Source organism: Mycteria americana, chromosome 7 (genome assembly GCF_035582795.1).
Source record: "Mycteria americana isolate JAX WOST 10 ecotype Jacksonville Zoo and Gardens chromosome 7, USCA_MyAme_1.0, whole genome shotgun sequence".
Lineage (NCBI taxonomy): Eukaryota > Metazoa > Chordata > Aves > Ciconiiformes > Ciconiidae > Mycteria > Mycteria americana.
In genome coordinates, this window is record NC_134371.1 from 67,513,011 (window position 1) to 67,539,686 (window position 26,676).

The 26,676-nt window shown below is 46.6% G+C and overlaps 1 protein-coding gene across 2 annotated transcripts; it reads left to right on the plus strand.

Moving 5' to 3' along the window:
- PGM1 (phosphoglucomutase 1) lies at positions 1 to 26,676 on the plus strand. Of its 2 annotated transcripts, none has more exons than XM_075508908.1 (11): positions 1 to 298; positions 14,938 to 15,100; positions 15,384 to 15,530; positions 16,692 to 16,817; positions 17,818 to 18,008; positions 18,443 to 18,597; positions 19,209 to 19,324; positions 22,500 to 22,635; positions 24,060 to 24,243; positions 25,333 to 25,467; positions 26,418 to 26,676. In XM_075508908.1, the coding sequence occupies exons 1-11, from the start codon at positions 53 to 55 to the stop codon at positions 26,505 to 26,507; spliced, it is 1,689 nt and encodes a 562-aa protein (XP_075365023.1). In that variant the 5' UTR covers positions 1 to 52; the 3' UTR covers positions 26,508 to 26,676. The 2 variants fall into 2 exon arrangements, with proteins under 2 accessions (XP_075365023.1, XP_075365024.1); XM_075508909.1 differs by lacking the exon at positions 1 to 298 and adding an exon at positions 11,083 to 11,355.

Here is a 26,676-nt window from a genome sequence, read left to right on the forward strand (position 1 = left end):
GCGGCTCCCCCCCCTCGCCGCTGCCGCCCGGAACTCGCAGCGGCGGCCAGCCATGGTGCGGATCGTGACGGTGAAGACCAAGCCGTACGGCGACCAGAAACCCGGTACCAGCGGGCTGCGCAAGCGGGTGACGGTCTTCCAGAGCAATGCCCACTACACCGAGAACTTCATCCAGAGCATCCTGGCCACCGTGCCGCCGGCCGAGCGCCAAGAGGCCACGCTGGTGGTGGGGGGGGACGGCCGCTTCTACATGAGGGACGCCATCCAGCTCATCGTCCGCATCGCCGCCGCCAACGGGGTAGGGCCCCGGCGCCGCGGGCGGGGGACGCGGGGCTGCGCTCCCTGACGTTCACCTTCACCTCTCGGCGGGAAAACGGTGTCGCCCCGGGGCGGAGGCTGGTCCGGCTCCGCGGGGGGAGCGGGCCGGGCCGGCGGCGGCTGCGAGCTGGCAGCGGCCGCAGGAAACCGCGGGCGCTTCGCGGGTGGAAGTCAGTCAGGGGATGACACATCCACTCAGCGTGGGGACAGCTCGTGTTCCACGCAGTAAACATTACCTGGTAGTTTTACCTCTCTTTGATACGTGCGGGAGCGATCAGACTTCTGCAGGTGCGGAGGCGGGGAAGGAAGCGCAGCTTTCCTCTTACTGCTTTTTCTTGCTTTGGGCTACAGTTGTCTTTTTCCAGCTAACAACACAAACCAGTGGCACCAGGTGCTGGTGGTGAGGTGTGCCGGGTGGGGAGCAACGCTTCGTTCCACAACGCTGGACGGCGTCTCGCTGCTGGAGACTTCATCCTTGTTCATTTGTCTTGGGCCTGTAATTTGGTCAACCCAAGAGAAGCCCAGCAGGGAACGTGGTGTTGGTAGGGATAGCTGCACAGAAGGTGAATTTGCAAAGGGAGGCTTTTCCCTACATTTGGTCTTTTCCAAATGAAAAACATCCCCTTCTGCTGGGAAACCTGACTCCTCCTCATCAGCAGTGAACTTTCTTCCTCACAGGCCAACAAGGAGAGAGTGGGCAGAGGATGCTCGGTGGTTAGGGTTGGACGTTAGGGTAAAACCTTAGAGTTGCCTATTTCAGCTTCCCGGTGGCAGTCAGGTGCCTCAGTACCTTTAAATGTCTGGCTTCTTAAGGGAAAAATGAAGTTAATTTGACATCGCTGCCTTCTTATGGCATAAAGAAGCAAATAATGTTTCTTTTTAAGCCACGTAGAAATTTGTCTTTTGTGATTTGTGGTAGCTGTTCAACTTTCAGTCTGTGACCCAGCATCCCTTAGCAGCGCCGGCCTTGCCCTGTGCACCTGTGGAAGTGATGGACAGTGCAGCCTTCCCTGACGGGAAAAGCAACAGACGCTGGTTTATTTACTTGTTCTAAGAAGGTGTTGGGGTTGAAACGTGCAGCATTCGTGCCTGACTGCACGTACAGACAGCACCTTGAATCCCTATGAATAAACAGACTGGGAGTCTTGTTCCCTGGGATAAAGCCTTAGTTTGTACAGGTTTTTGGATGTGCACCCGGGGCCTGGTGGGATGTGGCAGCCTTCCAGACACTGAGGACTTCTCTGTCATCTGTGTCTCAGCTTAATTCCAGAAGTGAGCAAGGGCCTGACGGTAGATCACGCTAGGGCCTGATTAGGTGTCTTCTTGGGAGGGGGTCGAGGGCCAGTCACTGCTCGAATCCTCCACCCTGATCGTGCAGACGCTTGTGTATGTGCAGCATTACAGCGCTGAGCTTTCTGCCAGAGTTGCAGAAGCAGGTCCCAAGGGGTGCACTTGCTATTGGGCGTTTGCCTTGTAGTATTTTGTCCGCGTGAATTCAAAGTGCTAGGACAGAATTGGCTCTAACGTCAGAAGAATGTTCTGGAAAGGCAAGAAAGGAAACGGGAGGTAGGGGAAGAAAACAGGTGGAAGAATGTGTGGGTTAAGAGCCAAGATGCTAGTATATGAAGTGAGAAGTTTTACTTTAAAAGCTCTTCGTTCTGAATCATTAATTTATAAAACAAGATAATGGCCATGGCCTGAGACAAAATGCTAGACTATTTCAAGCAAAAATTTGGCAATATTACAGCATTACCAGTCATCTACTGACGCAGGTTCTCTATACCTTTGTTGTAGCAGAACAGAGGCAGTGGTATAGACTTGCCGGAGCGCTGTAGAGTGCCATGAAATTACCCCATTTTTTCCCCCCAGAGATTCAAAGAGGACTGGCAGGTCAAAAGCGCCACAAAATCGTAGATCTACATATGCCATTTAAAAAAGAGGAGGAAAAAGACCTCATAAGGAAGCGTTGAAGAGAAGAGCAAAATATCCCCCAAATTCTTTAATAAATGAGCAGCACGTAAAGCCTGAATAAGTAACCAGGAGGAGGTGCAGTGAAGTGACCTGCAGAATACAGAGCCATGGAAAACTTGATCTACAATTGCTGGCTAAGTTTGAGTGGCACCGGCCTGTATAAGGCAGTGCAAGTATTGCATTGCCAAACTCAAGAATGGCAAAACCGTCAGGTCCCAAGAAAGGAGGTGACTAAAAATAGAAAGTTTCTTTAGCAAATGTAAAATGCTAGCTTTTAATAAATTTCTATGTACTTGCTTTCCTATTTTGGAATGGTTAGGGGATGCTTGCTTCGTGGTTTTTCTCTGTCATTGCAAGTATTAGTTCTCTGATAGTTACCACAGTGTAGTTGAGTAAGAGCCCATGAAAATCCTGTTTCTTCATAATAAATGTGAAGCAACTGGAAGTCGCCTACCCTTCAAAGAGAAGGGTGGACTACTTCTGTTAACTGGTAAGAAAGCGTACTGCAGAACAGGGGACACATGGTAACTTGTTCCTGGAGACTGTGGTTTTGTCTGAGTGCTGGGCTCTTGGGGGGTCTCCTGATTCCAGCGGCCAGGTCTCGGAGAAAGACTCTGTAATCTCACGCTGAGAAATACTGAGTAATGTAGAGAAAACTCCAGAGGTGACTGCACTGCCCTGTCTGGACACCTGAACTGACAGTGCTGTTTTCTCCGTGGAGAAGTGGTTATTACAGTGCATGTGAGGAGGGACTGGTATACAGTTATAGCACGAATGTGGTAAAACTGAAAACAAGAAGTAAGGAATAAAGATATAATGAAGGTAAGTTTGGGCTACAGTCTTTTCTAACATAGCTCTTCTGACTGCTTGATTGACAAGGTATGTTATACCAGGCTGTATTCACTCATCTAAAGTCAGTCAGCCAGCCAGCCACCTGTGCCAGAGCAAGTGTTGGAAAACTGTATTTCTGGTCCTAGGGATTAAGAGGTGTTTGGATTAATACTTTAAAATCATGTGGTTTTAAGATCTGCTTGAATGGTCCTCTCGAGCCACAGGAGAAACCTGATGACCACAGTTTATGATTGTTAGTTTTACAACGTAAAAGGAAAGGATGCTAAAGTGAATTTTAGTTTTGTCTCCATCTGGAATGGTTAATATATGATTAAGGACTTATATTTGACTAGCAACAACTCAATTTGTAGTTGCGTGATTAAGGAGTGTTTATCCTATTTATAAGTTTGCATTTATATAAGTAAACTAAAATAGAGATTGTTGGTTTTGCCATTCTCAGTTGGCATCCAGTGTAGCCTACCTGCTTTGTTTTGGTCTGTTGTGCCAGGTTTCCTTGTTATTCCCACATAGTTAATGAGTCTGACTCTCTAATTACGTGAATAAAAGCTTAAAAGCTCCTGTTGAAGCATCACCTGTCAGAGTAGAATTGTGGCTGTACAACAGCTTTATGTCAAAAGCATGCAAAAATTATGGAATCGAAGCTATACATCTAGATCTGATCATGTAGCTAGCACCAGGTTGATTCACTAACATTGTCACCTGCTATTCAACAAATTTACTGTGCCTCTGGTTCCTTCTTACATAAACAGATTTCAAAGTGCTGCAAAGTAACTACATTAAAGCAAATTGCTTGAAGGTGTTTTGAATGCCAGGCAGTGCTTTGCATGTTAAATACTAGCCTGGTTTTGTTTTACTGCTGCAGGACAAACAGTGCTTTTATTAGAAATACTGCTCTCTACCCTAGAAAGTTTGGTTTCCTGGCTTGGCTGCTATTAACCTTTTTCCCCACTCAATTATCCCAGGGAAACCAAGTGTTTAAACTCTGTTGCATTGCTCAGCAGCTCTTTGTTTGCCACTGCTCTACTTTTGTAGCTCTGCTCTCTTTTTGTGTGCTCTTTTGCCATAGCCTCCAGACCAGTTCCCTTTCTGACGGTGCCGCTGAGCCCGTAATAAGCAGTACGGTGCAGTGCAGGCTTGGAGAGCCATGTTCTGGTCACGGCTAGAGCGTGCCCGCGTTCCCGGCCTCAGCATCCCAGCTGTGGAAGGGGCATAGTGGGACCGGCACATCTGTGATCTGCTTTGGGCCTACTGATGGGAAGCGTTCATTATTGCTTACCCTTGTGCCAGCCTCACTTGTTTTTCTTACCTAGTTTTTAAGAAACCTGTTACCGACGTCTCTTCTTCTTGTTCCTGTCTCCACACAACACTGTGCATCCAGCCTTAGCCTTGTTGGTTTACAGACCTTCATCCATTCAGCAACTGGCATCGTTATCCTGAAGAATAGACTCCCTCAGTCCTCAGGGTCAGATCTTCCCTTTAAGTAAAAGCTCCTGGTATTAAAAACATCAAACTAAAGTGATCATAAAGAAAGTTACTCCAAAAAGCAATCCCTGTGTACCAGAATTAGATGCAGTGATGCTAGATCCTACAGGCCATTAAGAAAAACCTCAATTTCCTGTCTTTCTTACGTTACTGTTTTTCTCAGAAGCAGAAGGGGAAATTGAGATGTGATATCTGAAGTAAGGAATTTAGATACCAATTGTGTCCATGAGCATTCCCATGCAGATAAGCCCTGGCTTCGGATTACGGTGGGTTTTAGAAGACAACCATGCATGCAGCAGCTCTTAGAGCTTGGAGACTGCTTTTACACTAGCTTAGCTTCTTTTTGCCTGTAAAGTTAATTGGTTTATATCGGTTTACAATTGAAGATTATTAAGGCAGTGGTCAGGTTGTCCAGTTTCAGTGCCTTTTTGGAATTTTAAACTCTACAGTAATGAAACTCCAGCTCAAAGGAAGAGCTGAGGTGCTTTGCAGTTAATCTCTGCAAATCCAGCAGACGAGAGTTGAAATTCGTACTAACAGGGGTTTAACTGTAATCTCCTGGAACAATGACTCCATATAACCAGAAGTCCCGGCTCTGGCTGTGCTGGTAGGGCAGCAGGACAGAGTCTAATGCCTTGTCTTTTGTCAAGGCAAAGTTTGGGATAGGTGAGCTGGACTGAATAGGTGCTACCCTTATGTCTTATGCCAAGACTGAGCTGCACCAAGATCAAGAAATGCGCGATGGTGTGCCCTTGCCATCCTGTCATGGTTCTCTCTGAGCTAGCCAATATATTGATTCATGTTTCAAATGATGAATTGGAACACATCTTAGAAATAAATAGAAATAACATAGGATATCAGTAAGAAGAAGTGCAAAGAAGGATGCATAGGCAGAAGTAATAAAATACAAATGTAATATGTACGTTTATAATCCTAGTAGAAGTTGCAGAGTAACATACTAAGCAGCAGATCTGATGAGCAGACCACAAAGACTGTTGGCAGTATCATCCAGTTATCCAGAAAAACAAACGTCATTCCTAGATTTTTAAATAAGGTTGTTGTAAGTGAAACCCAGGAAGTAAAGTCTCACCAGGAATGTAAGTCCTGATCTGGGGTACCACCCCTCAGAGAGGATGCAGTCTGCTTGGGGGAGACTCCAGCAGGAGTGACCTGAGGTTGGGCAGATGGGGCCAGTGAGGAAGGAATGAACTTAGCCTAGAGATGGGGAAGCATGGCTGGCAGTCTGGAGACGACTGCAATGATGCTGCAGGGAGGAAGGTAATAAATTGTTCTCTGGCCTGCTGGGGATAGGGAAGGAATTAAGCTTGCAACAGTGGAGGTTTAGGTTAGACATTAGCAAGCATTTTGGAAGCTTAAGGCTAATGAAGGGAGTGTGTTGCCTGGGGAGGTCATTGAATCTCTGTCTGGGAAAACCTCTAATGAGAATGGTTTGGGTAGCGTTGACCCTGCCTAGGGCAGAGCCTAGGTGACCTCTCCACAGCCCTTCCAGCCCTCTTTCCTGCGACTCTACTTCAGCCGCTTTTTACCCCTGGGCCCACAGACGAAGCTTCTCTAGCACATCCTAGTAAGTCCGTGAGAAAACACTTGTGTATGTCTCCCCTTCTCCCCTTCTATCCACGCTATTCCCTGCTATGTATAGCCACCTCACCTTCACATATATATACTGTGGGTTACTGGCTTGCTACCAGACAGCAGCTTGGCCCTGTAGACCTCAGACCAGAGCTTCTGTCCCTGATCCTGCAAGGTTTAACCAGATATGTGTCTCTTCCTCATGCTAGCATCTGGCCGAGCCAGCCAGTGCCCTCCCTCTGCTCCACAACCTTGTCTGCATTTTGTAATTTTTTGGGTTCAGGTGCTGGTTTCTAAGAGGATCCAGGGACAGGGGCTATCTCTCAGCAGGCTGGGGCCAGAAATCCCGGAGCATTCCTGGGTCTGCTCGAGGTAAACCAGCTGGAATCCCTCTCCCGTCCCCCAGTGCAGGGGCAGGACAGCAAACACCAGGGCAGTCCAAGGTAATATGCAGATTTGGGGGTACTTTGAAGAGCTGATCTTTGAACAGAAGGTTTCTCAATCTTGGTTGCTGGTGTGTACTTCTCTCCTGGCAAAGGGAGGATCAGCCCCTCCCGGTGTGACAAACCTGGAGCCCATCACAATATCTATGGCAGCCCTGCAGATGGTGGTTTCATCCCTAGCCCTGCAGAGCCCTTTCTCTGCCACCCATCTAGCTTGTCTCTTAATTTTAACACAGGTGCAATGTAGGTACAGAACAACGTCTTTTAATTCTGGAGTGATTCGTATGTATGTGGTTGCATGTATGTCGAGATGGTGCCAGATATTTTGCCTCTCTGGAATCTCTACAGCAACTTCAAAACCTAGGTTTTTAATTAATTCTTATGGAAACAAAGAGTTTTGCAGTTGGAGCAACACTCCTTGTATGACTAATAGGCTTGCAGTTGGTCTATTTATTTTACTTGGGCTCCATTTGTCTTGGCATTGCCAAATGTCACACACAGGAGTGGCTGCCTGGACCAGAGTTGTACTCGGGCAGAAAGTGCATGGTTTTGGCAGCTGAACAGCGGGGTTGTTCAGGGCTCTTGGCACCCTCTTACGGTGAGCGTGCAGGCAGCAGTGCAGGGACTAGGGAAATGTGCGCAGGAGCTAGGGAAATGTGATTTCTGTTGTGAAGGAGAGTCACAAAATAAGTGCAAAATACCTGATTTGACTCCAGTTGTTCCCTGGGGCTTCATGCAGTGTAACTTTTTGACTAATCACAGAAAAAGAGCATAAGGATAACGCCCACTGAATGGGGAGAGACAAGTGCGAGACAGAGGAATGGGAAGAAGCTGAAAGGAGAGGAGAGGGGCTGCTCACGGAGGAGAGGGCATCCTGGACCCTGGAGAAGTCTGACCCAAGGGTGTTTGCAGGGGATGAGAAGAGAGAATTACTGTTCAGTCTGGCTTTTGCACAGTGGGTTTTCCCTCCCCCAACTATTTTGCTTGCCTGAATGTCAAAATATAACATGTAGCTCGGAGGAAGGCTGTGCTGAGGATGGGTTAGTGTCAGAGTGGGAGGTTGGGAGAGCCCAGCTGCCTGATCCCAGGCTTGGGGAAGGCTCCAGACAGCCTGCAGCCCTGAGTGGGTGGGATGAGGGAAGATGGCAGAGCTCACGCGGTGGGAGAGGGGATGGGGCAGGGACGGACAGTATTGAGCCAAGGGAGGAGCTGCATGCTCTGCAATGTTTTACTGAGGTTTAAGTCCTCTCAAAATGGTCTTGTCTGTCTTTTTATCATTAACCAAAGTCAACAGTTAGTTCATAGTTTTAACTCTCTTCTTGCATGTCTGAAGTGCAAGACAGTAAAAGGGGACCTAAGCTAGCAAATGTCCCTGCCTACAGCAGATCGGCTGTTTGGAGGGGGAAACACCCTCACCAGCCTCTGACTGCCATGAGGAATAAGAGACCTAGGAAATACGACCACAAGGAACAGTTAAGGAGATTGGGGTTGTTTACTGTAGCAAAGAGAGGGCACTCAAAAATCTATATGCTAATGGATTTTTTTAATGTGTGAGAAGCCGTCAGGAAGAGGATTATGATCAATTTGTTTTCTGTGTCAGCTCAAGAGGACTGAAACCACAGCAAGGAAGATGTACAGCAGATTGTAGGAAAACACTTCTAACTGCAAGGCTAATTATGCACTGGCACAGCTTACCTGGAGACAAAGATTTGAAGAACAAGTTATATCAACTTTCTGGACGATGCCCTAGGTGTATTTGATCCTGCACCACTTCTGGGGAGGGAGCAGGTGACCTGCTGAATTCCTTTCCAGCCTGTAAGTGATCTGTAATGACTACAGTCATCCAAGCAAAGCCTCCCAGATCACAGGTCAAATGACCCTTCCCCAGTCTCTGCTCCAGTCCTTAGAGGTGGTCAGGATCCACCTTTGTAGAGCTTTTTTCACCTCTGAATCTTCTGGCAGCCGTGTGATCACCAACCCCTGTACCAGTCCTGGTTGGCCAGTTACTGGTGATTTAGTTTATCCCAAATAGTGATGCACGTGTTGCAGGAAAACCCTGGGACCAGGTGAGCACCCCAAAGGTGGGGTTGGTGTATATGCCGTTCTTGCCCCTATGCTTTATATGCACTATTTTATATTCCGTTTGATAGAACGTGTTTCATTTTATGTACATAAGCATGGCACTAATGACCAACACCTTCCTCTCCAGCTTAATGTAGTTTGATTCCTCTGTCCAATACACGTGCACTTAATTACACGCACGAATTCCTAACCCTGCATAGGCCTTTTCCCTGCCGGTAAGTCCGTGTGCGTCTCCTCTGTGCAGCCGCAGGAGCTGGTAGGTGGCCTGCGTCCTCCTCCTGTCACTTAATGCCGTGGCATTTCACAGGGCAGTAAGTTTATCTCACGGGGAATAAGCACGAAAGAGCTTGCTTAGGCCTTTTCCTGCCAGGGGACTGTCTGGTGTGAGGCTCCCCGTAGCTCATTTTGGGGGCTGGATTTTGTTTTCTGTGCCACTAGAGGGAAACCTGTGCCTTTCCATGAAAATAAAGGGCATCTCAGCTGCAGGATGCTGAAATACCATGGATGTATAAAATACAAACCAATTGTTTCTAGCTGCATAACCCAGGAAATCTCACTGTTAGTGTAAAATATGTGTTGTCCTAGTTCTGTAGTACACGTGCTTCAGCGTGGTTTGGTGGGGAAAAGAGAGGAATTAAGGAATCAAATTCTGAGCCCATGCAAAGTAAATTGCTTCTGAGGCACTGAGACAAGAAGGCTCTGGATGGATCAGGCAGCCCGGTTCATGTGCGGTGTGTTCAGCCTGCAACGTCCCGGCTTTTGTCTAAGCCAGCGCTTGCCCCTGGGGCCAGCCTGGGTAGGCGGCTGTGTAGGGTAGCAGCCTTCGGGGTTCTCACAGATGGCTGAAATAGCTTTGCTTTCTGAGAGCAAACCTGAATTAAATTCCCCTTCCTTGGGAATTAAATCCCCTCCCTAGGGAGTAGACACGAGAGCTCGCCTGACTCCTCGGCTCCCTCGCAGGACTTGGCTGATATCTTTGCCGAAGGTCAGGCAGGGCCTTTGTCTCCAAAGGTGTTTTTCTGCCTTCAGTCATGAGGTTTCCCCTCAGTATAATCCAGCTCGATTTTAATGTACTGATGAGTATAACAGGATCTCTCTACCCCTTGGAAGAAAATCTGTCAGTTTTTGGAGCAATGACAGAATCAGCACCTCAGGAAACAGTCCTCTGAGTGCCTTCATAAATTGTCACAATTCAGCTGTGAACACATCTCCTTTTTCCCCTCTGCTTTTTAATAATGGGACAAACCGAGTCATTACAAAGTGTATGTTCTTTAATTGCTCCAGTAATATCTATAAATTGTTTCCAGCAGCTCGGACAGAGGACTCCGAATGTTATTGAAGAGGTTTGGAGGAGACTCTGATTTCAATCTAGCATTCAAAGTTACCTCATGTTCAGGAAGATGATGCCTCATAAAAGTTTCTTGGTATCCGAGTCTCTTCTGTATGTGTTCAAGCTGCTCCAAAATGAATAGCTTTATCAGATGCAGTTTTCCAAAACACTTGATAGTTTTTTGTGGTTTTTTTATGACTCCGGGTACATATACTGCCCTTGGTGAGACTTGTGTGGGTATTCAGTTGAAACCATTGCTCTTGTGGCTTTTTAGCTACTCTGAATTTTTCTTAGTCAAACAAAGGTTGACCCACTATTCGTTCTGGGTAACGTCCCTGTGTTTGAGAGGGAGCCCATGGAGAAGTCAGGTTGTCAAAGCAGGAGTTGTATGAGCGAGCTGTAGGTAACAGATCTGTTGCCTTCCATTTTAAGAGTGACCTTTAACTCGCCAGACTTTGCAAAATAACTCCAGCAGAGAGCTGCCATGCCTGCTGGAGGCTTACCTCCCGGGGAGCGGCGTGACGGCCGGCCCCGGCCAGCGGCCTGGTGCTGCCGTGCAGATCTGCTTGGCTGGCGAAAACGCTGGGCTCCGCGCCGGGGCAGCACGTTGGTGCATCCGAGCAGAGGGCTGAGCTGCTCACCACCTCCCCGTCGCCCCTGCCCTAAGGGAGGACCGGATGGATTGAGGGTGCTTGGCTCCGGTGGGTGATAGCACAGAATGGCAAGGAGCTGTGCCCGTGGAGAACAGAAGATGATAAAGAAGGCAAAAATCCCCTTTTCCCAGCCGTTTCAGTGAGGGACGACAGCGTGGAATTGTGTATTCTCCGTGACATTGATCCTCTGCAACAAGTGTGAGAAAACGTCTTCAGTTACAGAAACCGCATTCAGCTCAAGGTTCAAGGAGCTATTTTTGGGTGCTCAACAGCTTCACTGAACTTCTGTCTAATAGATGGGCCATTGCTGGTGTCAAGATTGATTTTTGTATTTTGTATAATTTACTTTTTAAATGCATTTGTATGAAAAAAGAACATGGAAGATGCTCCTCTGCCTCTGTTGACCATGCCAACAGCTCCTTACAATGATCAGAAACCAGGAACCAGTGGATTACGGAAGAAGACCTTTTATTTTGAATCCAAGATGAACTATTTGCAGAATTTTATCCAGAGTATATTTTTTTCCATAGACCTAAGAGATCGACAAGGATCTTCTATGGTAGTTGGAGGTGATGGGAGATACCTTAATAAGTCTGCAGTGGAACTGATAGTCCAAATGGCTGCTGCCAATGGGGTTGGTAAATGTTAATTGACTAAATTCCTATAGTTGTGTAGCTGATAAATGCAGAAAACCATAATAAATTAGTCACTATGAGATTTAATTTCCCCAAAGACTTTATTCAACTGCTACTAGTTAACTTTTTAATGGAAAATCAGTTTGGTAGTACAGAAATTACTGTTTTTTCACTTTTAAGTGACGCAGTTGGATAGAAGTATGTGGGAATACACATGCAGCAAAGAAAATAAATATTGCTTGGTTTTTGTGCGTTCTCGTTTTGTGTTTTGACATGCCACAAGCTGTTGGCACCTGTGGATTTCATAGTCTCTCCATCAGATCATAAAACCCTGATACTGTTCAGAAGCGAAGTAAGCGGTAGAGCCGTGGCTCGCTGTTCAGTGACGGCTCGGCAGAAGCTCTTTCAGCATTGGTGTGAGCTGCTGAGCAAATGAAAAGGCAAAACATGGTTGTTTCTTTCTCAACAGGTATAAGTTGTGGCTATGTGATAAGTACTCTGGGAACCTTTGAAAATTGAAATAAGATGAGAGTGAGCAAGTGAGTGGCAACCTTTACAGTGATCTCCAATTGTGCTGGAAGTCTGTATTTTGGAAGCAGAGCAGTGGGCTTGTCTGTTTGCAGCAGAGCACGTTTCGTGCACTGCAAGGCTCTTGGGCACTGGGGTTTCGTCTTTGTTTCCTTCTGCTTTTTAAGAAGAAAAGACTCTGCTGTCTGTCCTGGATCTCTTAGTGCAGAGCAAACTTTGCGCTAAGAGACCTGGCTCTTAGGAATTTGTTTGACAGAAAAACTTACCTGATCACAACAGGGTAGTTAGTAGTGAATGCAAGAATAGAGGGAGAGAACTGAACTTATTTTTTTTTTTTTTAAATCAACATATCCATCTTGGGGAAAAAAAAAAATCCTTTGTCATTGCAAATTAATGTATTCCTCTTAAGTCAGTGTATGGGCTGAGCAGAAGAGCAGGAAAATGTGCACAAAGAGCCAGGCCTGCTGCTTGGACTGCTTGACACTAGGACAGATTTTCTGCTGGTAAAGGTGAGATTAGACTGATCTTCACCAGCTGAGACTTCTCTCATGTATTTCTTTCCAGCAGTGTGGCCCATGTCTGGCTAAAATCTGGTTTCCCTGCTGGCTTTGATATTTTTCATTGATTGTTTTTATACAGTCTGGCTAATACCTGTGACTATCAGCATTGTGCTCATCTTGCTGTATAGAATAGAAGGGATGAGTCCCAAGGATGTTTTCAAATATAAAAAACCACGAGGAGGGCCTGCATATTTTGTTTTGAGTATGTGAAAATCTCATCATCGGTGTGTGGCAGAGACAGGTACTGTTACCTCTACAAATGTGGGGTCAGCAGGATTTCCAGATTGTGCCAAGCACCCTTGCTATGTCGGTAGCATCCCATTGCATGTTTTAAATGATGATTATTTGGTTAAAGGAAATGACCAAGGTAGTTTATCCGCTTAACCTGACTCGTATAAATAGAAGTGTCTCTATTTGGAGACTGTAACTGTGGCACAGTATATAGGATTGGTGCATCTTGTGGTGCATCTCTTTTCCAGAAAGAGGACTGGAACGGTGTGCTGATGACACGATGGATCTGTGGACACCAGCTTCCTTGGTCTGGAAAACATGTTTTTGGTGTGAAAGCATCAGCCTGCGTTACTGGGGGGAGGAGGGGAGCCGCAGGAGGTCTCCTTTGAAAGATGTGCATCTTAGTGGGGCTTTCAGTAAAACCAGGGTGGAAGTGTTGCCTGGATTGCTTCGAAGCGTTGTAACCCAAAATCGCCGCACAAAGTGGGTCTGTTTGTGAACAGGTCTGTTTTCAGCATTCTGTGAAAGGTATTTCTGCATCATTACATCCTTAGATTTTTCTCATAAGAAATTCCAGAGAATTAAAAAAGATGAAGTGTAAATTGCTCAGCACGCTGCTACGCTGAGCAACTTTTTCCAGTGGTTACCACAAAGGATTTAGCATTGGCTGGGTGGGGAACGACAGCTGAAAACCTCGGAAAGCCAAGGAGGACCCCAAATCACGGAGCAGCTTGTACGGTGACAAGTTTTTCTTCTTTTCCTTCCTCGCTGCGGGAGCAGCAATGCACATGCGAAAGCCGCAGTTCAGGTGTGCAGGGAGGAGAAGTTGGGTAAGGACAAGGGATTTGATGTGTTCACCCAGCTCTCCTGCAGCTGCTGCGTGGTTTGGGAGAGAAACTCCCTTGTTTTGCCAGTCCTCCGCAGCATCCCTTGAGCTGCATGCCAGGCCTGGCAGAGCACCAATGCAGAGGGGTGTTGTGGCTGGACGTGACCCTGGAAGGGGAGCTGGGAAACAAAAGATGAAGTTTTAGAGAGGAGCTTCCTGGAGACTGCATTAACTCTCAGTGAAACTGAAGGAGCAAGACTTGGAGGCTGGAATAAAACACGAGACAAGGTGTGCTGGCTTGGACTGAGAATGGGGAAAAAAGCAAAAGCCATGGAGGTTGGAGTACTTCAAATTAAATGTATGGCGTAATAAACTAGTGTGATCAGCCTGGTAGGTAGGCACTGTGAGGGCTGTAATGTTAGCTACTATGGCCAGCTGAAAGAAGGGCATTCACTTTGGGTTTCTAAACCGCTGTTTCACATTTATGCTCGTCGTTTGCTAGAAGTGCAGTTCTTTTAGCGGCGCCTCGCTTGCCGTGCCGGTCTGTGACAGCTGTAGCATGTAATAACCGATCGGCAGCGAAGCCGGGGCTTAGCACCAGGCAGTGCCGCGGGAGAGGAATCGCAGTCATCCAGTGCCCTTGGCTTAGCACTGAACGTGGACCTTCAGTCTGGGAACATCGCCTTTTGTTTTCTGGTTTATATTGTGTTTGAATGAAATTCCTCCTCTTTTCTCAGTTGCATACAGGGTCTAATCTCCTCTGTTGATGGAGGGTAGTCTGGTATTTTTTCAAATCTCTGTCACCTCATTTGGGGGCTATGGTAAGGAGCATGTTCTTCCAGAAAAACATTTGTCTTCTGTTTTATTACATGAACTCCAGCAACCGGATCCTGATTACCTCGTGTTGCGTAGCACATTGGTTTAGATTTAATCTTGGTGATATTACTGAATTTATGGGAAGGAGGTGTGTTACCCACTGCAAGTAAGAGAATCTGCAGCTGGTTCCACGGGAGCAGGGATGATGTTCGATTGTTTTGTTTTGTTTTGTTTTGGCTTCTCTCAATCCCATTGTGTCTTTTGAAAGCGATGTTCGAGACCATAGCCAAAGGGTTTGGGGTTGGTTTTTTTTTTTGGTTGTTGTTTAGATGCCTCTGGAAAGCTCAGCTCTTCAGTGCAAGCTGCCATGTCCAGTTGAGCTGCAGCATTCATGAAGGCAGATGCTAAAAAGGCACAACAGAGCAGGGTCAGATGCTGAACTTCACTGTACGCAGCGGAGAGCTTCGGCAGCCTCCCAGGAAGAAGCTGTTTGCTTGCAGAGAAGCAGCATCTCTCCTGGAGGCTCTGGTTTACCTGTCACCAGTGTTTGGGGGTTTAGCAGTTTTGCTGGTTTTAGGATTTGGGACTCACAGTAGTTTGTTTTGCTCTTTAATTTCCAGATTGGCCGCTTGGTCATCGGGCAGAACGGCATTCTCTCCACCCCAGCGGTGTCCTGCATCATCAGGAAAATCAAAGCCATCGGTGGCATCATTCTGACAGCCAGTCACAACCCCGGTGGGCCCAATGGGGATTTTGGCATTAAATTCAATATTGCCAATGGAGGTAAGGTCGCTTGGTTCGTTTTGATTTGCTTTGTTTCTGTTTGGCCGTTTCTTGTGTTGACCCCGAGGAACCTAATTTAACTGTCATAATATCACAGGGATTCAGTGCCCTGAGCAGTGGGTTTCCCTAAACAGAGCAAGACATTGATCTGCTCCCCTCGTTCCCCGATATTCCTCTCCTAGGGAGGTTTCCCAGCCCCAGATCTTTTGCTATACTTCTGAAGTACGCTCCTCTTGCAGTCTGGTTCTTTAACGTCTTCCCCCTTGCCCATTTTATCTTGCAGGTCCTGCTCCTGAAGGTATCACAGACAAAATTTTCCAAATCAGCAAGAAAATTGAAGAGTATGCAATCTGCCCAGATCTCCAGGTGGACCTGGCCACCATTGGGAAACAGCAGTTTGACTTGGAGAACAAATTTAAACCATTTACAGGTAAACGACTCTTCTTCCTCTTGGAAAGTTTCCTTTCAGGTGGAGTTAGCGTGGACCTGCCATGACCGGGCAAGGACATTTGGTGTTTCTGAAGGACAGACGTGGCCATTCTGACCTCTCCTTCTCACCTCTTGGATAATCCAAGCAAGGACATCGCTCCTGGTGACCCTGGCATCCTGGCTTTTTTTTTTTTTTTTTTTTTTTTTGGCCTGCATCTTACCTTGTGTTAGCTATTTTAATTGTATCATTGTTTCTGTCCTACAAGAGGTTGTACTTCAGTAGGTAAATCTGGTCCGTCAAACTTCACTAAAACCAGAGACTATTTTGTCTGTAAGGCTACCATTAACATGTACTTGCAAAACAGACAACTCTGCAGTTAAAGTGCATTTTCCTGATTAAAAATTATAGTGTTAGTGTTTAATCTTTGTAACTGATTTTTTTCCATGGTTTCACATATAAAAGCTCTCTCTGTGAGTGGGGAAAGCCATTACATTTCACACGTGACTTTTGTTAATTAGCAGTAAAATATGAAAATACATGAAAAAAAGACTTTTGAAAAACACTTACTGCAACCATTTTTTACCATCTCCTGGTGACCTGTGCTTGTAATTAAAAAAAAAAAAATTACATCAAAAGATTATAAAAGTTGTTATTTCTCTCAGTCCCCATTTCCATACAGTGGGATTTTTATGTTAATGGGGTTTCAATGGCTCTGTCTTCATATGTTAGCTGCAAAGGTGCAACTTTTTCAAACTGTTAGGTGCACAGTTCCCACTGACTTTGATGGAAGTTGGAGATCTGTTTTTATTTTTTTTTTTCCCCCCTTTTCCTTTAATCCCACTCTCCAGGTAAGCGGAGTGGGACTGAGCCCTCTCCAAAGAAGTCCAGGGAGCCGTAGCTGGCAACAGTGATTGTCTTAAGGATTTTATTGGTCCGTTTGGTCTGTAACCCAATTAGCAGTGACAGCCTGTAATTACATTCTTAATATAGGACCATTATTATTGTCTTTATGAAATCATTCTATGGGATGTTTAAAGACTTTATGCTGAGCCCTGGCCCGTTGCACTAAGGACCGTCAGCATGCTGCCACGTGTAGCAAAATCATTTTTCTGCAAAGATTTCAGACTCTGAGAGTTGGTGTCTGTTTACTTTTTTTTCCAGTGGAAATTGTGGACTCAGTAGAAGCTTATGCGAATATGCTGAGGAACATCTTCGACTTCAATGCATTAAAGGAACTGCTTTCAGGGAAAAACCACCTCAAGATTCGGATAGATGCTATGCACGGAGGTACGGGTGGACTTGGGTTTGCAGGGTTGCGGGGCACCGGATGTTCCCGGGGCTTTGCCACCTACATCAGAGAGAAAATTTTTTCTGGTATTTATATCCATAATTTGCAAATTTGTTTCTTGTTTTGCAACATGTTGCATTTTTCTTTTTGCAGGCAAACTTTTTATGGCTTTACATTGTTTTCTTTTGTCAAATGTTTGGACTTGGGAAATGTTTGGGGTTCGGGGGGGGCTGCTGTATGGCTCACGCACGTCAGTCCACACCTGAGAGATGCTGTGATGCTGATGCTGTGATCCGAGCTGCCCTGGCAGACTTTGCATCAGTCGATGTCCTGTGCAGGTCACAGTGGTTAGGGAAAGGTCTGTCCATAGATATTTAAGTACAAAAATGGGACCATTGGACTGTTTTATATAATTTAACATATATGCCAAGCTTGTGAGTCTCTTTCAGTAGACGTTTTCAGGAGCACCTTAGCTTTCTTAGCATCTTGTTTCTCTTGTCTCCAGGCCATTCTCATTCCAATGCTCACTTATTTTTTATTGTCTACATTATTAGTGTTTGAGAGCAGTAAATCCTATTGTACTGCTGGATGTCTGTGAATCACACGTGCGTTTTGTTCTGTTACGTGGGGCTGTCATACTAATACCTTGGAGCACTTGGGGCATAAGCCCTTCACAGTGGGGTCCTGGCTCACACACTGAGCCCCTGGCATAGGCTCATCCTCACTTCTAAACCCATGAGTGGTTTCACTTATTTAGTGGGACAGCCCCTTAGCTGAAAAGCTCACTTTGGCAAGAGCTTGTGTGCCTGGATGGATCAGGCTTAAGCGCACCTATGTGCTGCCTGGGGCTTTTGATGTGAGCGCTTGTGCTTTAGTACCATAAACCATATAAACTGACCCAAAGTGAGCAGACCGGAGGCCTGAGTGATTATGTGGCTGGTGCAGAGCTGCCTGAGGGCAGAGGCTGACGCGTTTCCTCTTCATGTTTTGCTGTGATAGTTGTGGGCCCTTATGTAAAAAAGATCCTGTGTGAAGAGCTCGGAGCCCCAGCAAATTCAGCTGTGAACTGCACCCCGCTAGAGGACTTCGGTGGCCACCATCCCGACCCCAACTTAACCTATGCTGCTGACCTGGTCCAGACCATGAAGACAGGAGAGTATGACTTTGGAGCTGCCTTTGATGGAGATGGGGTAAATGGGCTGTTCTGTATTCACCTTTTTGCCCTCTAGTCAGTTGTGGGGGAGTGACCGCTCAGCTGCTTTTAAGCAGAGGAGGGCGAAGGCGAAGAGCTTTTTTCTCCCTCTCTCCCTTCTGTAATTGCGAATAGAAGTGAACCACTTGCTGCAGTTTGCCACCATGGCACTAGTTGGCTACTGTGTTAATAATGAAGTCCAAACTGTATTTAAGTAGCTTTAAAGGCTGTGAAAAATCAGCAGGAAGGCGAAATACTAGACAGGTGTTGCTATTTAACTTTTTCAAAACTCTGTATTTATTTCAGTGCAGTCAGAAATCTCTGTGAGTTGTTGGGTTTATAGGCTGCGCCTGCCAAGTAGAACAACTTCTGCCACTGCAGCCTTTTTGCGCTAAGCGGGGATGAGAGCTGTTTCTCTCTTGTCTTCACTAGGATCGCAACATGATTCTTGGGAAACACGGCTTCTTTGTGAACCCCTCCGACTCTGTCGCCGTCATCGCTGCCAATATTTTCAGTATCCCTTATTTCCAGCAGACTGGAGTCCGTGGCTTTGCCCGGAGCATGCCCACCAGTGGGGCTCTTGACAGGTAGCATCTATGTCTGTGTGTGGTGGGAGAGGGGAGGGGAGCCCTGCCAAGGAGAGGGACTGTCCCTTTTTTAGTGGTTTAACACATGTCTATAGTGGGGAGTGAGTGCATGGTCCGCCCGAAGGGTGACGCAGTGCCAGGGCTGCTGTGGGCTGGCTGCCAGGGGAGGCAGTGAAGTTTAATGAATTAAATCCTGTTTGCAGACATGGCAGAGCTGGGCTCTGCTCTTGGCTCTTTCTTTTCTCTACAGATAAGCCCAAACAAATGATCCTCCCCACCCTTTTTTTTTGTTTTGTTTTAATTTTATAGTAATACTTTCTTTGTTAAATGCTTTGAGATCTACAACTTAAAATTGCTTTAGAAGAGCAGTGTGTTTATATTTATTCTTTAGTTGCGCATCCCACCCATTTCCCAAATGTTACACCGGGATAAAATAGAGGATTGCTGCACAAAGAATTGTTCGTTGTAAAAAACCAAAACAGTGGCATGACCTGCCTTCAGTGTTACCCCAAAAGAGATGCGTGGTAGCAACTGAAGCTCCTACTGCAGTATTTCACATGGGAGTGCTAAGAGTCCAGCCGTGATGTGACTTAGCCTTCTTACCTTTGAAGGGTGGCCCATGCTACAAAGATTGCTTTGTATGAAACTCCAACTGGCTGGAAGTTCTTTGGAAACTTGATGGATGCAAACAAACTGTCTCTGTGTGGAGAGGAAAGTTTTGGTACTGGTAAGTCAGCGTTCCTGATTTCACCAATGATGGTATTATTCCTCCCCTTAGTTCTTTATTGTGCTGAGTAGCTTGGGATTTATCTTTCGTGTGCAGTTGTTAATGCTTCTAAAATAATAAAATTTAAAAAAGCTTGCAAGAATCACTGGTGGAAACGAACACAATGCTGAAAGTTTTGTCAGGCAAGAGCTAGTTCTCCTTCCAGTTATTTAGGAAGGCATATGTAGATATGCAGGAAGTTTAAGGGCCTCTTTACTAGCCTGGTCATTGAGTCTATGGGGATTAAGTGCAGTGTTAAATGTATTTTTCAACTCTTGGTGGCCAGGAAAACCTTCTAAATGTTTTCATTTCTGGAAAGAAATATGGTTTGGAGCATGCAGTTTTATTAGGGAAGGTTTCAGGTCACTATTAAATCTCTGAGCTTAATAGGGCCCTCATTTTCCTGTTCTAAAAACAAGGTATGATTTATAAAGTTTAAATTAACACTTGCCTTTGAACAGTCTAAGCAAGTTATTAAGTTACTGAGAAACAAAGTGAACATCTTAAGGAATTTACTAGGGGTGTGCACGTGACACAAAACTATTATTTGTGCAGGGAAGTTAAAGCGAGCAGATTTTGCTCTGCATCGGAGCGGCGTGTTCAAAACGTGCAGTGTTCCCAGGAGGCCTCAGCAGTTTCTGAGTTCTCCCGTGGCATCTACCACATGGTTTTACTGTCCTGACTGTGGAAATGGGACCTTCCCTGCATGCAGGAGGTCAGCACCTAATTCATGCACAAAGGCTGCGTTTTATCTGGTCTGAATTCTCCCCGAGATCTTGTTTTTCCTATTCTCTAACGACCTCTGAAGACTGGGGGCAGCTGGTAGGATATGCAAGGCACAGGGTCTTGAGGGAATTTAGGGTGGATGATTTCAGGCTCAAAGCTTGTGTGTTTTAATTCCACCACCCCATATTTCAGAAAAACTTTTTAGCCCGTGCGTGGGTGTCTCACAGAGCAGGGATGGCCTTAAATCCCCAAATGCCTGAAATTAAGTGCTTTGTGGAACTGGGGTGCACAACTTGACACGAAAGGATTACCCCAGATTTTCTGTAGCTGAGGAAATGGCATCACAGACTCTGGTTGAAAGTAGTTTGCTGTGGGGCTGGAGCAGTCTTCAGTGGCAATATTTTCACAATCAAATGCTATTCTGATACACGGGATTTGGCCTCAGGTTGGAAGGAAAAGGGAATTTCAGAAAATGTGGTATCTCTGTAAAGAAATCTTGAAGTAAATCCTGAGTAAAGAAAGATTTTGGAGTTTTGCCCTGAATGATTTCAGCATGCGTTAATTTTATGTTCTGGACTTTGGCTAATGAGAGGGCACCGGCATTTCAGTAAATAAATAAAAACAAGAAGCAGCAAATGATTCATGGAGCTGCTGATAGGAGATGGTCTCTAATGAGCAGCTCTCTAAAATTGTTTCCATCTTTTATTGTATGAGCAATGAGCTCATAGTTTCTCTCCATCCCCCAGTAGGTAAGTGACTCTACATTACAAAGAAAAGTGACTGATTCCATTTGCAGCAGGGGCTGAGAGAGAGATTTGAGATTTTGGCCATGCAGCATCACGTCTGAGTGGCCAGGGACTGAAGCAGTTTTGGGGGGGGACAGATTAAGAAAGGGCCCAGGAGTGTTGGACACCTCCTGCAGTGCAAAGGGGGTTTGTCCATCCGGCAAGTGCACTTTAAGGATTGAAAAGGGGCGAGGAAGGTTGTTTGATAGTAAGTTAATGAGAAGTTGTTTGGAGCCGGACAGACTGTGAGTGCTGAAGGGGAGAGAGGTGAAGGAGCAGCCAAATAGACCCAGTAAAAATTGAAACAAACTGTGACCCAGTGGGACTGGAGTCCAGGAGCAATTAGAGTAATGCGACATGACAGAATTCCTGCTTGCTTTCTTGGGTATTTTATTCCAGCAATAAGTTGATACATCACATGGGACTTCTGTTCATTTAGCATTCCTCTCCATCACCTCTGTACAGCTCTCTCTGCTGTAAAGGACCGTGAGGATAATTTATCGCTGCGGCCACAATAGTGGGATTTGTGTAAAGCGCCACGTAACCCATGCCCCAGCCCCCAGCCTTTTTCCCCAGACGATTGCCCACTCTGGCAATTCTTGAGAGGGTAAAATGGCAGCTCTGGAGCGCTCTCTGCATTAGCAGGCATACCCTGGCTCCTTGGGATTTCATTAGTACCTGTTTGGAGGTTTTCCAGAGCTCAAAGGATAAAACTCAGAAGTTGTGCATCTGTGGGGCACAGCGCCGAACTCGCAAGCCAGAAGCACGGGGTTGGATGTATTCTGGGCTGCCATTTGAGCCCTCGTTTAATTTAGGTGTTCAGGGTGCTGTCTAAGTTGCAATACCCTCTCGGGTTTCCCGAGGGCCTCGGTGCTGTGCCGCCCCTGTCCAGTGTGCTCCCAGGGCAAGGCTGGGCTGGCCTCTGACGGCCCGCTACTCTCTGTGCAATGCTTGCTTTGGAGGAATCCTCTTCTAGCCAAAACAGGGTCTTTTCCAGCCTTTCAGTGCCTGGCGTGTGGGAGTGAGAGCAGGCACGAGGCTCTCTTCTGGTTTCCGCACGCGAGTGAAGTCTCTCCTTGCACTGCTGTTTGCCGGCCCCGGTGGCTGGTGCTGTCCGACAGGCTGCTCTTCTCTCCACTGTGGGGTAATTTCAGAGTCGTTAGGGTTTGGCTTCCTCCGCGAGGGCTGACATTTTTCTTGGTGCTCAGCCAGAATATGTGCTGATCAGAGTATGCTGATTTGGCGAACGGTATGCGACAGCTGCTTGAAGAGGTTGATGTTAGTCCTTCCTGAGCTGTTCCTTTGCATTTGCCCTTTTTTTTTTTTTAACGACCTTTTTACTGTGCATTCCCTATTACTTCCTCGGGAACAGAATTAAGGATCTGTGAACAATGAGTGTGTGTGTGTTAAAAGGGGCCGAATGTTTTATTTGGGCTATAGCTAAAAGCAGATGATATCTTGAACCGTTTTAACAATACAGCAGGGATCGAGCTCATGAAATGCCTTCCATTTGTGAGTTTGTACGGCTGCCAGTTGGAGGGAGGAGAGGAGACAAGGTAGGGCCGTAGCACAGACTCTGGCATGAAAGGAGGTGGGAAATGTGTTTCTGCTGTGGCTCTCTGCAGGCTCTGACCACATCCGTGAGAAGGACGGACTGTGGGCTGTCCTGGCTTGGCTGTCCATATTAGCCACCCGCAAGCAGAGCGTGGAGGACATCATGAAGGATCACTGGCAGAAATATGGCCGGAACTTCTTCACCAGGTGGGAAAGGCGCTCCTGATGCCTCACATGTACCTCTGTGCTGTATAGGACCCTCCAAGGTCAGAGCCCCAAGCGCTGATGGCACCAGCATGTACTACCGCAGCGCTGGTCCTGCCTCGTTACACTTGCTCTTTCTGTGGTGCTGCAGTAATTTAAAACTCCCTGAGCAGTTTGCTGCAGTATGCAACGTATCTGGGTTAAATGAAACAGCGGGTATTCACCTTAACCTTTCACGATGTCCAGTTTAGGATTTGCTATTCTAAACATAATTCTAGTAAGTATCAAAGTCTGCCAAGGCTGTACCTTTTATATCTGCAAAGTATCTTTTTTTTTCTTTTAATGGAGACTTTTTTCTTGCGAGAGTCTCTTTTGCCATTGGAACAGTATGTTTCTTGAGACCACAAATCACAGGTTAATTTGTAGTATCTTCAGTGATGGCAATGTCTTACTGAATGGATGCCTAGCCCCTAGGCTGTTATTTACCTGGCTGAGTTTCTGTCCAGTCTCAAAATACTCTAATTTAAGCTGCAGTAGACATGGGAGATGAAAAGGGAAGGAGTGAGAACCAACCTGCACATAAGCAGAGGTAGGAACGCCATCTGGAGTGAAAGCATTAGGCAGAAATCTTTCAGCTTGGAAGACCTATGTGAAAATTCTGTCTCAAATTGCCAAATGAAAGAACTTGCCTTTTCCTACCCCTGCCCCTAGCCAGCATACATCTGAGGCATTTAAACCTGTGGAAAAAATGCCAAAGCCTAGAATAAATAGGCAGTCTTTTAGCACCAGAGGAATGTCTGCGTAGCAAGCTAAGCGCAGTGGTAGGCAGGTTAGCAAGCCTGTGCGTGCTCCATCTAGCCAGCTGGGCAAATAAAAGCGGCGCAAATCACACTGGCAATCGGAGTACAAAGTCTCGGATCCTGATGTGTGCTTCAGCCGCTCTCTGCTGCCTCTCTTACCCGGGTTAATGAGATCAAAGCTGGCACTGGTATGTTATCATGTGCTGCAATCACACCTGCATTTTGCTGTGGGGACGCACACGAGGATGTTCAGGCAGAATTGTTATCGTGAGGAACCTGTCGAGATCCTATCAGCAGAATTAGAATAAATTCTTTGCAGTCAGCATTGTTGGAGTCTAGCCCTCTGTCTTCGATATGCCTAGCGCAAGACAGCACAATTTGCGCTTTCATCTCTCCTGACGCCGAATGTCTGGGATATGTTGCGGTGTATCCCACAGATTTGTATTGGATCGTAGCTATGTTGCTGCACGCAGTTTCTCCTCTCTTTTCTTCCTGTCCTCTCCTCCAGTAAGGGAGTAGATAACATACATGGAGCAGCCCGCAGTGTTTAAACAAGGGCATCACAAAACACTGCTACTCATTACAGCCTCCACTTCCTAATCTTTGTTTTGTGGTGACTGGTTGTAGATACGACTATGAAGAGGTGGATGCAGATGCAGCTAACAAAATGATGAAGGATTTGGAGACTGTGATGTTTGACCGCTCCTTTGTGGGGAAGCAGTTATCATGTGGTGACAAAGTCTACACGGTTGAGAAGGCTGATAATTTTGAGTACAACGATCCTGTGGATGGAAGCGTCTCCAGAAACCAGGTGGGCATAGCCTCGCCTGGGCTGAGCGTGACCTCAGAGGGGTGTTGTGCTGGGTATTTTGGGCTTGATCCTTGTCCCTTGCATTTACACCTGCTTTAAAGTGAAAAGTTGCATTTGTCCCTTGGAAAATTTTTTCTGCCCTGGGTTTGCTGGTGGGATCCTGCCCTGCATGAGGGGAAATTGCTGCCTTGGAGAGGGAAGGGTCTGGAGGCTGCTCCAGCCCCAGCAGGGCCTGGAGGGGGAGCAGAGCTTCCCTACAGCCACCCCAGAGGGGAAGGAGTGAAGGAGCTGAGTTGAGGGGGGATCGTCTGGACGATGGGTCAGCAGACGAGCAACAGGTTGTGCTGAATGAAGGGTTGAAACCCCACTGGAGCACAAGGCACAAACCCTCCCGTTCAGGTGTCGTCTTGTCCCTAGCACTAGACCCCCAGGTTGCTGCAAGCAAATCCTCCCTAGATGCGTTTGTCCCTGGGCTGATGCACTCCTCAGGTGCTTGTCCCTAAGAGGGCAGGCAGCAGTGGAGAGCGGCTGTAACGGGGATTGAGTTCCAGGCTCCAGAAGTCACAGGGTATTAAATACATGTGAGATGAGTAACCTGTCACCAGAGATTATTGAAATAAAAATATCCTGTAGATGATGGGTTTGACAGCATAATGTGGAATCGATAGTAAGTGGGAAGGAATAATGGAGAGATCTTGCAGGAATGATTGTCTGGCCTGTGGGATGACAGGAGCATTTTCTTTATGTCGTGTTTTTGTGGAAGAGCAGTGGGTTGGTAATGCTGTGTCTGGCACAGAATCAGTCCCTGGCTCTTGTTTCCAAGCAAGTGCTGGGGCGAGGGACCTTAGGGCAGCAATGCGCTTTGTGTTCAGGAGCTCCAGCAAGTTCTCCAGAGTGGGTTAGGAGGGACACTAGCTCCTCCGGGAGTGGGGAGAGGATAACAAAGGAGTCTTCTGTGGCTCCCTAAAGAGGAGGAGCTCAGGGATCACGCAGGTCAGGCGTAGCCACGCTGGGTCTCATGGAAAATACCTTGGGTCTCCAAGAGGTGCGTAGCTGAGAGGCTCTTCTCCTCCCCTGCTCTCTTACCAGGGCTTGCGGCTCATCTTCTCTGACGGCTCCCGCATCATATTCAGACTAAGCGGTACTGGCAGTGCTGGAGCAACCGTGCGGCTGTACATTGACAGCTATGAGAAAGATGCTCAGAAGATCCATGAAGACCCACAGGTAAGCATTGCGTCCTAGGCATGGCACTGCTGGCTCCCAGCCTTCCTAAAAAACTTAAATCTTTGCTTAGCACTGCTTTGCTTAGAGCTAAGTGGAGGTATTCTGGAAGCAAGGGCTTTGGTATCTTTAATCCCAGTATAAATAGGTTTATTAAAAAAAGAAAAGCTCTGCGTGGAACAAGTGTTACTTATTCAGAATCCCTCACAGCTGCTCCTGCAATCGCACATTAGTTTTCCTGTTTGATTATGTTACATCTGTGGCTGGTTGCAGGTGTGGGAGGACACTGCTTCAGTCCTGGACTCACCTTCTAGTTGAAATGTTGCATCACTAGGGATAAAATGAGCTCATTCCTACTCCGAATTTGGGAAATACTTGTTTAAAACAAATAAATGGGGCTAAAAGGATGCAGTTGTATATAAGATGACACTGACCTGTGCTGTACTAAGTTTAATATGTGTTCTTTACAGCATCATGTAAAAATGCTGTTGACCTCTCTTGTAGGCACAGGAGGAAAAGAATCCTCATTTTATATTCCCCAGCAAACAGCCTTTGAGCTCTTTTTGCAAAACTTACTGTGCCATTATTGACAAAAAGACGAAAAAAAACCCCATGTTCTGAGAGGCACGAACTAACCTTACGATTTAACTGTCCTGTGCCGATGGTGCGACAGAGTTTGGAGTACGGCACAATGAGGGGCGCAGCAGCAGCACTGCAGTTGTGCTCAGGTTTTCTCTCCAAGCCTGCACGCAGTTGTAACACTGCATCCCTCACTGTGCCGTTCCTCTCGCTGGTCCCGCAGCTCACGTTGTGCACCTGAATCGGCCACCAGCAGTGCTGAGCTTTGGGTGTCCCAGGCTGACACCAGGCACCTGCGAGGGAAGGGTGGACGTGACGTGCGTAGGCTGCGCGTGCCGCTCCGCGGTTCTGAGCCATCTCTTTCCTTTCTGCAGGTCATGTTGGCACCTCTCATTTCTATCGCACTGAAACTTTCACAGCTTCATGAAAGAACCGGCCGCACCGGTCCAACTGTCATAACATAAAGGCTTGGTCAGACACCGTGCTGGAGTGCACACCGAGTGAAGGAAGTCAGCCTGTCTCCCCTTTTATTGTCCAATCTGTCACTAAAAGAGGAATATTAATTTTATCTCTGTATTTAAGAACACTATTGAACTGCTAAGGATAGACAATAAAACCCAGCCCCTGTCAAGA

Excerpts from the sequence above, each read along its gene's own strand:
- PGM1 (XM_075508909.1), top strand. The coding sequence starts at position 11,098 with ATGGAAGATGCTCCTCTGCCTCTGTTGACCATGCCAACAGCTCCTTAC. Across the intron at positions 18,009-18,442 it reads CTGCCTTTGATGGAGATGGG|GATCGCAACATGATTCTTGG; the intron begins GTAAATGGGCTG and ends TGTCTTCACTAG. Across the intron at positions 24,244-25,332 it reads GAAGCGTCTCCAGAAACCAG|GGCTTGCGGCTCATCTTCTC; the intron begins GTGGGCATAGCC and ends CTCTCTTACCAG.